We start from the raw sequence: 14,747 nt of genomic DNA on the forward strand, positions 1-14,747 counted from the left end.
TGATTTATAGTATTTCCTCCCTTCACTACCCATAAACCTGTTGTGGAGATCTTGCCAAAAGCCACTAACCGTCTCATTCACAGTTTACTTTGAATTTCATAGGCCGTGTGATTTATTTGCTCTGGAGGGAAAGGTGGTAGAGAGCAAAAGGGTTTTGGGTTTTCTTCATGAATCCTTCACCTTTTAGAACGTGGAAAAAGCGCTTGCTTAGCAGGGTGAGATTGCTTTCTAATTTATGACACCCACTGATTTTGTGAACAGTAGCAGTTGTTATTGTTATTACTGTTATTGCAATTGCCTTAATTGAGGTATTGAAGTGAGGTATTTTTGGTTGAAAAAGCGTTTTTGTAAGGTTTATGCAGCGGACATTTTATAAGGTTTTCTTAAGGATTAATTGCTAGAATTTGCTTTTTGTTCATGGGATTTTTTTCTCAAATAACTTGCAGTATTTCACACTTGCTCTATTCATCTGTCAGTGGGTTGCAGTCTTAATTATCAAACTAGTCTGGGGGGGGGGAAACATTTTTTTAACACCTGTGGGCAGCAGGATCTGTGTAACATAAAACACCAGACATTCCTCTTCTGATCTCTCCCTTCTAATTTGGAAATAGACAGCCACACAGTGACAGGTGTAATCCCTGGACAGCCTGTGAACTTCAGTTGTAGCTACCCAGGCAAGTCTAAAAATACCAGCATATATTCCATGAGAATACAATAAAACTGGCTGTGTTGTATTGTTTAAAATGCTTCTTTATTTATAAAGTTGTAAATATAAAACCTCATATGTACAACAATGTAATAATGTATTTGATCGTTAATACAATGGTAATTAATAGAAGATTGTTTTTTAAATCAAAATATTATTTCTAGTAGACAGGGTGAATATTTTCTCAGCAATTTATCTGTTGTTTAAAATAACAAATAAATAAGTACCATAAGAAAAAAAAAACATTAAGAGAATTGACATCATATTTAAAGTGTCCTGAAAATGCCACTTATTTTGAATGTAATTTAAGTAATATGTTGTAAAATGATGATTTATTCATTTCATGGCAACTTATTTCACCACATGCTGTGAAAGTACTATACTGTAAAATGCTGTAATAAAGTTGAGATGCCAGGTTTTCTTCCGCATGTAAAAGGTAATAAGGGGAGGCCATTTTGCTCATCTACTGTAGCTGGTTTGGTAGCCAGTAACTAATTGATCTAAGGATCTTATCTAGCCGGTTCTTATAAGAAGCCAGGTTATCAACTTCAACAACATGGCTTCTTCCATACTCCCACAAGCCTTTGTGTAATGATGTGCCTTCTGCTCTCCATTTTCTCCACATGCACTTCAGTGTAGTTTCCACTTGTACCCCCTTGTTCGTTTCACTCTTGATTTTGACGAAGGCCGATGGGTTGACTAATACTGGTAGTTGATTCCCTGGTAGTCTTTTCTAGCCAAAAAAGGACATTTTTAAAAAAGGAGGTTTCCTCCTTGGATCCCTGTCCTGTTTGACAGTTTGCCCTGCCTTTAAAGTAACCACATATTAGCTGTTAACCATTTGGTGGTAATGGAAAAAATGACTCAGGCCAAGCTCCCACTTTGTAAAACCTAAACTGTAAATATCTCCCTCTTTACAGTTTAGGTTATCCCCCCTACCGTTGTCTCGAAAGTATTGACGGAATGTAACTCAAAGTCAAATGGAGTTTTCTCTGTTACACGGTTCAGTGAATTTGGATGGTAAAACAATGTTTAGGCCAGATTTAATCAAATCATAACCTTTTAGCTTGACAGAGGCGTCCTGTTTTTACCCTGTTAATATGTGGCCTCATGATTATCGGGCAGTGGTGGCTTACGTTTTTATTCAATCTGTCTTCACCTTTTTAAAGTGTTGTAACCATGCTGTAAGGTGGAGTTCCCAATCTGTGGGAGCTGCCTGTCAGAATAATGCCATTAAATCCAGTGCCAAAATGATCTGCTCAGACATGCAGGTATACATTTCAGTACAGCAAAGAACAGGTAGAAGTCAATTCCTGCTCTGAAAAATTGGAAAAAAAACCCCAACGTTTTGCCATTTTCAGGAGCCACACATGCTGAAATGTCGTGTTCGTTTGCTGCCTGCATACTGATACAGCTCCCCATGTGAAATTCCTCAGTATTTCATCTCTCAGTACATATAAAACAGTCTCGCTGTAAATTAACAGTGCCCTACATGATGATAAAGTACTAATGTACTCCCTCTCCCTGGGTTATTTAAGGGTTGTGTTGCTAAAACGTGAAATTCAAGTAATTTCCATTTTGCATCTTTCCTAGTTTTGACTAGCTGTGTCTGCAAGTGAGGAAGGAGGGATAAGGGACAAGAGAGCAGAAGTGCAGGCTCACCAGGGTTCGTTGTCCTTTAGTGGTGAACAGGTGTGTGCTGAGAGTGAGAGAGAGAATGTAGCAGCAGCAGCTAGCTGTCCATGAGCTAGAGAGGGAGAAAGGAAACTTCCACTGTTTATATAGTGGAAGAGAAGTGAAAATACTCGACACTGCACCGTTTAAGTAACTAAACACAAAATAAAATACACAGTAAATACCAAAAAGTAATAGAATGAGATAATGTGCAGCTGTTACCACACAAGTTTAAAAGCAAAGAGAGACTGAACTGTAAAACGGAGCCCTGCTGGTGACCGTATTACTCATACTTTCCGCAATTCATCCACAGATGGTACATACTGCACTACCTGCTCTTTACATATATAATGTACATTTTCAATAACTCAAGCATTTTATTAGGGGATCAATGAGAGATTTTTACATAAAGTCAAATTTATGTACGTTGAGTCTTTCATAACCCGGGACGTGGGTGTGTATTAATTAAGAATTAGTTATAAGCTGTGAAGTGTCACGAAGTTGTCAGTTTTAAAGATGTTCAAATTTGAATCTTATTAGAAAATGTGACTAGGGAAAGTGCTGGACACTGAAGTGTAAAATTACATTGACATACTGCAGGGGCTGTGGGTAGGCAGACTATAATGAAAATTGCTGAAAGAATAAGTAAAATCATCCTGCCATCTTCAAATTTATGATGTTAGAGAACACTGAGCTTAAGACATATGCCAACCCAGGTTCACAGTGATCTGCAGTATCAGTAATTGAATGATTTTCAGTGTCCAGGATGTTTTATCTATAGAAGTTTTACTATAAATAGGGACTACAGCGGTCTAGAACTCCGAGACTTGTTTGGTGTACTCAGTTTTGTCTGGGTGCGTGCAACAGAAATGGCCTCGGAACTGTCTTATACTTTTATACTTATACTTATATATAAGTTTGAAAGAACGAATAACAGAGCAAATCATTTTTTTCACAGAACATTGCCATTATTTAAGTCCATTATATGTGATTTTTCAGCAGTACAGATGTGAAGAAGGGTGGCTCTGATTATTAATAACATTCTTAATAATGATAACAAATGTAGTAATAATTAGTTGATTTTTTTAATTGACAGTCAGAACCTTTGCTTAATTAAAGATGTACTTTTTATTAAAGAAATACGACTACCATTCCCTGATAAGCTAGACAGTATAGAGCGCCATTTGTTTAAATTCTTTCAAAGGCTGAAGCTTATCCAAGGTTGAACTTAGCTTTGCATACATACTACTAGGAAAAAGACTGTGGTGAAATGTAGAACAGCACTCTTTTGCTGCATATGCTGATCATCCAAAGAAGTAAAATACTTAGTCTGTAGAGAAAAACTGATATTTAGTCATTTTGAGTAGAACATGGGTGTTGGGTTTGCCACAGTTATCTGCTGTTTTTTTTTGTATTTCCTTAGTTAGATTCAAGGACTGTGGGTGTTAGATTTCCTGCAATAAAAATTCCCTGCTTCTATAAAGACCCCCCACAGACTTTTGCTGGCTTTGCTGCTCAAATCTCAAGTTTAGTAACACCCCATGCAATGATATTTCATAAAAGCTTGGAGGCATTTTGCTATTCCCAGTGTGGTTTGCCTATTCAAACAGCTGATGTCCATGTGAGCAGTCTCTTCTGACAGCTTTAGAAAACAATAGTGGCTTGTCTTACAGTATCTGTCTTTGCCCTACAAATAGGTTACACAGTTTGTTTTACATTTACATTTCACTAAGAATAATTGTATATCAATTTCATATTAATTTATCCACAGTATATTCTTAACCTTTGAAAGGTCCTGTTAAAGTGTAACAACATACAGTACAAATCCATTTTCCACTTGATTCCCTAACAAAAATAACTGATTTACTTACACATCTGCAAATTAAAGGACTAAGGAGTCGGTCAGAAATAACATAAATTGTGATTGAATTTTAAAAATACCCTCTTTGTCCATTTTTGTCCATCAGGCCAATTTAGGTCATTAGGCACAGGGACTAAAGAATAGCTAAAAGTTTTATTTTTTCAGGAAATACAGGCGTCAAGAGTGTAGGTGACTCCAGAATTGGTTTATCATTAGCTTTTTATGTTACTCATGGTGCAAAGTCCTGCACAATGCTATAAAATGCTGTTTGATATATTTTTGTGTTGCGTTTCTTCATCCAAATAAAGACCATAATGATACTGTTATTGTTTTTCTGGTAATGGCATTTTGTGTCCGTGTATTTTGATTTGTAACATTTCTCTTATGCAGGGCTTAATCAATTTTCTTTTACCTTTTAATAATAACTTTTATTTATAAAACGCTTTTCCAAACCCAGTGATGCTGTGCATAGTGATAATGAAAAAGAAAAAAGTAAAAGAAAAAATTATCGAACAAAATGTACAGGGTGGAATGTAGGCCAATCAGACATTTGTTTACGTTTTAACATTTTTCTGTATCATACAGTCACAAGCTGTAATCATGCAGAGCTCAGGAGTATATTTTGGTGTTTTTTTTGCTACTGTGTAGAAGATGCAACAGTGTTGTTCACAGATGAATAAAATCCATTAGTTTGCACAGTGTTCTGTCAAGCTCACGTAATACTGTAAGTCTGGGCTGTTATTTTATGTTGTGTGGGGGAAAAAAACCCAATTCTACTCCTTCATAACTCTTAAGAGGCCGTGAAAGCAGTAAGCAGCAGTAGGGGCCATCTCTGCTGTGGTCAGCACGGAGTTTATTAAACTACCCGTAAACAATCCAGTTGTTGGAGTGAGCCCACAAATGAGACTGAATTTTTCCATTGTCAGAAGCACGCTTATCAAGTCAGAGCACGTTTCAGTGGACAGATTAACTTAAACAGGGTTCTTCAGCAGACTTTTTTAAAATTGCCTCAGACTCCATGCAGCTTCCAATGTGACATTTCACATGTAACTAGTATTTGCGGACAAATCCTATGAGAACAAAACATACCAATGCTTTCCTGATTAGGAGACCGACCTGACATGGCCCTGGGTAAAATCCTTCGAGAGTATCATCTGTGGGACAGAAGGCCACAGGGATTGCTTGAGACACTGGTTCAGTTATCTGTGCTATACTGCGTGTATTCTTGCTAAAGGGAGGCAGACATCATGATTAGTTCTGAAGACATACTTGGGTTTTAAGATATTCTCACTTTATACTAATCCCAGTTGGTCGACTAGATGTGTCAGTACCCTTGCGATCTAGCTAAAGGTAATTAGAAGCAATTTCACTGCCATCACAAGCTCTGCTGCAGAGCATTTTTAAACCTGGTTATTACATAATGGGTTGATCTTTTTGGTACAAAGATTTTTTTTCATATTATTTGAAAGCATTCAAATAAGGTTTTAATGTTTAGTGCTACATTCAGTTCTTTCAAGACCGCACATTGTAGATACAGTTTGTATTGTGCCCATCATGAGCAATTGCTCTGAATGACCTCAGAAGTATCAGTTTGAACTTCAATTCAAACAAAAGCTGAAACATTTTTAATTAATATACTTAAAACACATTCTAAACAAAGTTAGCCTTTCATAATAGTACACTTTTTCTGACATGTACCCTAAACTGGAAGATTTAATAAGCCCAATTTACAGTTAGGGTTTAACTTTGTTCTAGTAAGGTTTTTTTTCCATTATTCCTAAGCCTTTAAAAACAGATTGGAATACTTGCATAATGCTCCATTTAATTTTTCTCTGGACTACCTATTGCACATAGTTATTATTGTGAGTATCATTAGCAGTTTCCCTAAATGCCCTCTAAAGACACATTCTTAAATATTGGTGCAAACACAACCACAGCAATAAACCGAGTCAAACTTTCATAATAATATTAACTTTTTCCTTAGCTTTCTCCGAAAATTAGATCTCCTTCTTGACTGATTATTGCACAGTTATTATTGTGCCCAACACTAGTGGTCACTCCAGAGGAGCACAAAAGTATCAATTTGAACATCAATTAGAGCTACAGCTGAAGCAATCTTAATTTACACAGTGATCACACAACCACAACTCCAAACAGAGCCAAACTTCATTATAATGTTAACTTTATCCTAATACATACATAGTTTGGAAGATTTTTTGTGTTAATTAATTCCAAGTATTGATTAGCTTTCTTCTAAAAATAAACCTCCAATATAATATTTTTTCGCATTGCTTCCAAGGCTCTAAATACAGTTTTAATGCTTACTTAGTTCCACATTCACATTTTTCTAGACTGTATATTGTACAGTTAGGATTCTGCACATCTCTAGCAGTTTGTGATCATGTAAGTCCAGTATACATTGATTAAGGCTGTTAAGAAGTCTTTCTATATTCATATTTAAAATTATTCAGAGGGTTTTGTTACCAGTTTAAGAATACTATTATTGTTTCTCTATGCACTGAGACAGTTTATTATTTGTTTTAGAAAAACATGTTAGGAAACAGGCAGCACAGTGGTGCAGTGCTTAGTGTTGCTGCCTTGTAGCACTGGGGCCCTGGGTCCAATTCTGGACCTCGGTCTCTATCTGCATGGAGTTTGTAAGTTCTCCCCATGTTTGTGTGGGTTTCCTCCAGGTGCTCTGGTTTCCTAGCAGTACAAAGACATCCCAGTAGGTTCATTAGCTTCTGGGGAAACTGGCCCTGTTGCAAGTGTGTGCACGCGTGTGTGTCTGTGTGTGCCCTGTGATGGACTGGCGTCCTGTCCAGGGTGTATCCTGCCTTGTGCCTGTTGCTTGTCGGGATAGGCTCCAGCTCCTCCGTGACCCTGTATTGGTAAAAACTGTCAAAAAACAAATGGATGGATGTTAGGAAGCAAATTTTCTCATCTTTAATTATGATTTATTTTCCAGGGGTTTAGATATTTTACATGCTGATTGGTGTGCTGAAAAAAATAGGACTTTTTTGTGATTAGTGATTTAGGGCTATCTCTTTAATCTTTTAAAATTAAAACTTACAGAGTGATGGAAGCAACAAGGGTTAAAGTAATTATATATGAGAACCAGCATTATTGAGTCTTCGCCATTCTTTATGTAATGTTTGAACGTTTTTGTCAAATTGAATATTTGGGTTTTTAGCACATATATACCGTATCTATCCAACTGATCTGCTGTGTTGTGGGGCTGTGTAGAATGGTTGCTGCATATCACCCACTTGGGTGCTGCTCTTCTGTGGTGTATGAATTTTGTCCACTTGGGTATGTAAATCTCTGTGTGAAAAGCACTAACAAATACAAGAAATCATTATTATTAAATTATAAAAATATTGAAAAAATAACTTTATAAAAATATGTTTTCTAAAATATAACTTTAAAAGATCCCTGTTTTGAAACATGAACTGTGTGATGAAGTAAAGATTATGTCACAAGGTTAAATCACAACCAAGGGTGGAATTTTTACAAGCTTAGAAATACATTGACCTGGCTGTCATTTGAGAAAAGTCACATTGAGGACATGAGTGCCTGTGTTGTATGCAACACTTTATCATTGTTTAATTTTAAAGCACAAACCTTCAGCATATGCAGACACATTTGTTAAGTGTAGATGTGTCTTAAGACTAAAATAAAGGACACATAATTGGCACGTATTACTTGCAAAGCTCTTCTAGCTATTGGATGTGCCAAGCATTCATGCTAATTTGCACAGATGATAAGCAGAGTTAAAGAACTGAGATCCTTCTTAAAGAAAGCTACAATGGAGCAAGACCGGTTTGCCTGAACTTAAAGGAACTCCTTTTATACAGGGAAAGGCAGGATTGCCAGTGACAAGAAAGAGGAGAAATGTCCAGACCCAAAGGACACTAATACCCAGAGTTTGTCTGGCAAGGCAACCAGTCTTGGGAATGGCAGGTGAAGAAATCTTCACCAGATACAGATTGTGCTCAAATGCAGTACTGCCACAATAGTGGGCAACTGCTCCATTCACCAGCAGCTCCTCTTTTGTATTTTTTAGATTCTGTCTTCTCTGACTGCTTTAAGCCTGGGCACATGCGGTTCTGACATGAGCTCTGCCTCTTTCCACACATCGTCTCTCCTATTCCTCACGACAGGTTCTCAGTGTCAGCTCTGCCCTTTGTAGTCTCTGTTACACTTACACATGCAGACCTTCAGGTGCACTGTCTTTATAGTAAGTGCCTTCTCATTAGATCTGTGCGTAAGTCACATATGTCTGCAAACTGGACATGTGAAGCTGTTAATGATGTGCTATTTCCGTTGTATACCATTTGCATTTGTGACACATCTTTATAATAACAAACTTATGAATACAAAGTTGCCTTGACTGTTGCATGCATCATATGAGATACTGCTTGCGGATATCTTTTGTAAGCATTTATTAAAAGGCCCTAGATCTGAAAGGAACATGAACATGGCAATACCAGGTGTAAAAAGTAGACATAAACTGAATTGTTAATCAAATGTGAATCTGGTTTCTTGCAAAATCTTTGTGCTCTGCTTCCTTATTGTCCTGTTATAAATGAGATGTTTAACTTTTGAAAAGAATTGTTCCTTTATTTTTTCTTTTTCATACATCAATTGATAAGCCAATAATATAAGTCAAAAGGGTGGAAAGTACAGCATTATCATGATATAACTAATAACCTCTTACCACGTTCTTGAAATATACATAATTTCAAAGGGATAAAATGAACATGTAGTTACAAAAGTTACCTGTTAATTTATAAGGCATATTTGTCACGTTTCTCATTAATTGGAAAACTGAGGTAAAGCCAATCTTGTTATCCTGATGAGGAAGAATAACAACTCATTTACTTTTTGTGATCCTGCTCATCTTTGCTCCGTATTTCTAACTTTTTTCTTTTTTTTTCTAGGTGTATCTTGAAAGACTGTTAACGTATGCAGAGATTGATATCTGCCCTGCAAACTGGAAACGGATTGTTTTAGGTGCCATCTTACTGGCGTCTAAAGTCTGGGATGACCAAGCAGTTTGGAATGTGGATTATTGCCAGATCCTGAAAGACATCACAGTAGAAGACATGTGAGTTCATCCTAAAATATTTACTTTCTTATTGTTTTCAGGACATGCTTGATCTTGAAATTACTATATACAGGAACCACTCATTTGTAGTATCACTGCCCTGGATGACTTTTTTCTATTTGATGCCGGTGACGTATTTCAACAATGTGAGAGTAAATGCTTAAACATGAACGTAAGGGCGATGTAATCCAGTTTCCTTGCTTCTTTTTGCTATGTAAAGAAGCAGAAATACACTTCTAGTGTCTTTAGGATTAGTAGTAGTAATAATAATAATAATAATAATAATAATAATTGCTTACACTTATATAGCGCTTTTCTGGACACTCCACTCAAAGCGCTTTACAGGTAATAGGGACTCCCCTCCACCACCACCAATGTGCAGCATCCACTGGATGATGCGACTTCAGCCATAGTGCGCCAGAACGCTCACCACACATCAGCTATTAGTGGGGAGGAGAGCAGAGTAATGAAGCCAATTCATAGATGGAGATTATTAGGAGGCCATGATTGGTAAGGGGCAATGGAAAATTTGGCCAGGACGCCGGGGTTACACCCCTACTCTTTTAGAAAAACGCCCTGGGATTTTTAATGACCACAGAGAGTCAGGACCTCGGTTTTACGTCTCATCCGAAGGACGGCGCCTGTTTACAGTATAGTGTCCCCGTCATTATACAGGGGCATTAGGAGTAGAGGGGGAAAAGATGCATATAATGTACTGTATATAACATACATGGAAATATGTTACACCTAGTCTTCCACCGTACCCACCTTATTACGTCATTTTAAATATTGTAATACGTCATTGTTTTTTGCCCAAATTGAAAAATGCAAAATGTGGACTAAGGAAAGTAAGTTCAGTTTTTTTGGTTAGAATTCATGAAGCTGAAATGCAAACCCCTAAAATAGGTTATTAATATATTTTCAGTGTCCTGTTATGACCTTTTTGAATACTAAAATAGTATTCACAGATTGTAAGAGAAGGTTTCACAAGACACCAATCACCAGTCACATATTGCACCTGTGAAAAAGGACACCGCATTGTTGGGAAAAGCTCAAGTGTTTTTATTTTGGAAAGAAAGCAGTGTTAGCCATATTTCAAAGTATTTGTCAATTTTTTTATATGTTATTCGTGATTCATTTGTAGTTCATGAAATAACAGTTCACTCAAACCACCTTTTTATAAAGCTCCTGTTCTTGCTTTTAAAAAAACCCCAACTAAAACACAATTTCAAATGTACTTTTTTGACGTAGCAAGGATGTTGACATAGTAAGGATGTAATAAATAATTTCAGAGCAATATAAAATAAAAATACTTTTTAACAATGTAGTGAAGATGAGTGTAGATGGTGATATTGTAATGATTATTTTACACTATTGTATTTCAATACAAAGCTAATTTTATTGTGTTTTGGAATAAGTTTATATTACAGACATCTGTAAAAACGCACACATATAGTCTTTGTTTGCATAACTACAATACATTTTTAATACGTACAAAAATATTTCATGAATAAATTGTGTTTATTTTAATAAGGTTAACTGTAATTAGACTCTAAATAGTAAATACTGAAAGAGTAGGTATATTGAGTGTTTATAATTTTATTTACTGACTATGCTTTCAGTATTACTGAACAAGAAGTAGAATAGTGGGTGTACTTGTACTGTACCTACTGGAGATAACGAAGTTTATACATATTGTATATACAATATTTTATTAACAAATATGCATTATTAATAATAGTTACATTGTATAATTATACTATGCATTTTTTCATAATGTATCACTACACGTAATTATATAATCATAAATCCTGATGTCCAGAAGAGCTTGTTATCAAGCAATTATCAAGTAATTTATCTCTTATGATCAAAATCCCATGTCACCAGTGTCATAGTTACATTTACTAAGCAGCTTTGCATCCTGCAGTGCTACCATCGCCATTCTGATGTCTTAAGAAGCTAGGCAAAGTGGGGCCTGGTCAGTAATATAGGAAAACCAGATTGCTGGTGCTGTTGGTGGACCAGTAGGAGGCACTCTTAATGCTCGATTACAATTTTGTAACCAGTGTTGTAGAATGGTGACAGGGTACTTTGGACTATGGGACGTACTAGGAGATGTTAAACTGAGGTCCTGAATACTAGGTCATTAATGGTTCCATGGTTCACTTGGAGGAGAAAGAGTGTCCTCATCTCACTCCACAGTCACAGCCCCATCTGCGTGGGGATTGTATGTGTGTCACACTGAAGTTACCTCTGTGACTGTGCTGCTTGGCAACCTGGCCCAGGTTCCCTAAGAGGGTGAAGGGGCAGCTGCCCTGGCTGAGGCTCTGCGCAGAAGAGGGCAACGCCTGTTTGCCACCCTGCCCATCTCCAGTTGAAAAGTCATCCACGTCTTGTCCAGTATCTCCAGAGCGGATGGGAGAGCTGCCGATGGGTCATATCAGAAGAAAAGATGAAGTCTGAAACAGACAAGACATGGGCATGAAGAGGGAAATTCAATCCAGGAGGGAGAGGGCAACATGCCCATCCACCTCCAAACCACTTGTCCTGGCTGATTGGCCTGATTGCTTTAATGCTTTATATGATTGTGTAAATTAATCATTATGAATTGTCTGGCATGTTTGTATGTTTACATGGGTTTTGAGTTTGTATATAAAAGTGTGTCAGTAGACCAAGTGTGGTAGTTGCCAGTAGAACAGAGTAAGGTTGGTAGTCCAGTAAAGTGCTTTCATCTGTGAAATCTTTTGCTTTGTTTGTTTGCAGGATTCCACCTGGGCCTTTAGTTTTTTTTCTTGATTTTTGCTTGACGTGGCCCAAGTAAGCACAGTTAGTTTTAAGAACAGTTTTTATCATAATGATCAGATGACAAACCAGAACAGAAAAATTAATGCATGAGATCCTGTCAGAGGTAGACATTTCATCACAAATTCAACTCTGTAGGCTAAATTTAGCTTGTCTTTTGCTACACAAATTTGAATATTATTGTGGGTGGAAGACAGCCCTGACTTTGGTGCACAGGTGCTTATTTATGTAATAAATCAATATAGGTTATTACATTAGCACAGAATAGACCTGGCAAAGAAATACTATGTTGAGTCCAGATGCTAGCCCACATTCTCACTGTGTGAGCTGAAATATTTTCAGTACCATTAAATAGACGTTTTGCTTTGGAAAATAGAGCATAGGTAAATCACACTTGCAAAAGCTTTTTTTAAGGTTCATTATTTAATACATATAATAATGATTGTCATATCTTTTTACCTATGTTGTAAATTCAGTATAATGTAAATTATGATGGAATTTTAAAAATGGACGTACAGATTACATACACAGCTTAATCTGCCCTTTACTTTAAAAAGAAGTTTAAAGTATTTTAAGACATTTAGTTAGCAGCATAGTTCTCCTTTTTACTTTCATCTCAACTCTTTAATTAGCTCTTGAACCTAATAATTGCCTGAAATGGACCTGTTTAGCAGTATTCCTAAACCTAAAGCTGCTGACTGTGTTAGGTTAGAGTGCTAGGGCTCTTTTTTGCATCATTCTATCCCCAACATTGATTTTCTTTGACAGTCACGGCTTTCGCAACATTTTAAAACACTAGAAATGGAACATAGAATATAGCGTACACTTAAAGTGTACAGTAAGTAAAGAGAGAATGACATTTTAATGAATTTTTAAATACTGTACGTTTCATTACCCTTTCCGTACTGTTCAGTAATTAAACACAAAATAAATTAACAGTAAATTAAAGAATCACTTGGGTACTTCCCTGACATGAATGCAGTATGGGTTACTGACAATTTTCAGTGAAAAAGGTGTTGAGCAGAGGTTCCCACACATGTGCAAAAGCAAAGTGAAGCTGAATTTTATTGTGGGACCTGTGTTAGTTTTTTAAAGTCAAATTTAAAGTCTACTCTCATGTAACCTGGGGAGAGGGTGTATACTTATATTTTGAATATTTTCATCACTACAATTCATACTTACTTACTGGCTTTATTGTCCTTGATAGGAAATTTGCCCTGCAGGCAGGTAAAAGATGTAACACAGTACATAATACATTCAACACAATGTATGAACCGATTAACAGATGAACCGATTGACAAATAAGAAACCTGCAGTACATGCAACTAGCAGTTTTAAGTAATCCTAAAAATTTAGAAAGACAAAGAAGTTGGGTTACGTTTCAGTGTAGCTAAGCAATTTAATTTCCAAGTATACCCCTTGGTGGTGCATTGATGTTCATTATTGCCAGTTTTATATCACTTTGCACTCGTTCAGTGACAGTGGCAGTGGGGTATTTTCTTCCTAGGTTCCTAAAGCAAGTGTTCCAAGAACACTCTCTGTTCAAGTGAGATTTTTATACTGAGAGTTGTTACAATGCAACAGGTGCTATTGGTTCCAATGTGTTTTTAATGCTTGAGTTTGAAGAAAACAAGAAACAATGTCATGTGAACCCTGTGTCCTAAATTGTCATCTATTGCCTGTCTCAGTATTAAATTTTGTTGCTGTTCCTTAGCTAAGACTATATTGCAAGTTTTGAAATAGTGAAAACTCTAAGGTTTACTAAAGGAGTATTTAAACTGTGGAGTTTAAATGAGCATGCTTTAAAACTTAAGTGACCCTTTACAAATTGTTTGTGTTGTTTATTTATTAGTAAAAAACTAGTTGTAAGCTTTGTATGACTTCATATGGTCACAAGTGGTTTGTGGTGCTTCCGTGGGGCTATTTTCAATGTTTTAATGGATGTATCCTGAAGTTTTTATTTAACTGTTTTTTTTATGTTTTCCAGGAATGAACTTGAGCGACAGTTTCTGGAGTTGCTGCAGTTCAACATTAATGTCCCTTCCAGTGTTTATGCAAAGTATTATTTTGACCTGCGCTCCCTGTCAGAAGCCAATAATCTAAGCTTTCCATTGGAACCACTAAGTAGGGACAAGGCACAGAAACTAGAGGTGAGAGACACGTTTTATTTCTTGCTGCTGAAGGTGATCTGTACCATGCTTTAGACGCAAAAATGGAGCCTCTTCTCATTTCTATTTAAATTGTTACTTTTCTGTGGTCTTTATAACAATCCTGTGGATGGTGGAATCTTTCTAGTATTAATGATGTTGTTCTGTTGTGGCTTCTGCCGTCTCGCACTGCCATAATGTTACCTTAATCTCCTAGTGGCCAAAGGCTCAAAGCATACTATCTCATTTAAAGATCATAGCATACCGGCTTATTGTAAGCCTTATATTTTAGAGCTTATTTGTTTGTAAGAAATTTAAGGTATGTGCTTAAACACAAAAGAGACCTGGAGACTGTTGGTTATATGCATGAAAACCCTTTTCATATTAACTTCTGTTTAATAAACTGCAGTCATGTTTAAAACCAAACCTACAGCAGGGATTAAAGAG

General features: G+C 36.5%; 1 protein-coding gene across 2 annotated transcripts in view; it reads left to right on the plus strand.

The window, feature by feature from the left end:
- The window catches only part of ccny (cyclin Y), a 92,024-nt gene that overhangs the window by 70,605 nt on the left and 6,672 nt on the right, over positions 1–14,747 (plus strand). For both annotated transcript variants that reach the window (XM_088919106.1, XM_088919107.1), the window contains 2 exons: positions 9,185–9,351; positions 14,141–14,303. In XM_088919106.1, the coding sequence (XP_088775232.1) occupies positions 9,185–9,351; positions 14,141–14,303 (330 nt within the window). The remainder of the gene's footprint in view (positions 1–9,184; positions 9,352–14,140; positions 14,304–14,747) is intronic.

The sequence above is a fragment of the Atractosteus spatula genome, chromosome 6 (assembly GCF_055471065.1).
Source record: "Atractosteus spatula isolate fAtrSpa1 chromosome 6, fAtrSpa1.hap1, whole genome shotgun sequence".
NCBI lineage: Eukaryota > Metazoa > Chordata > Actinopteri > Semionotiformes > Lepisosteidae > Atractosteus > Atractosteus spatula.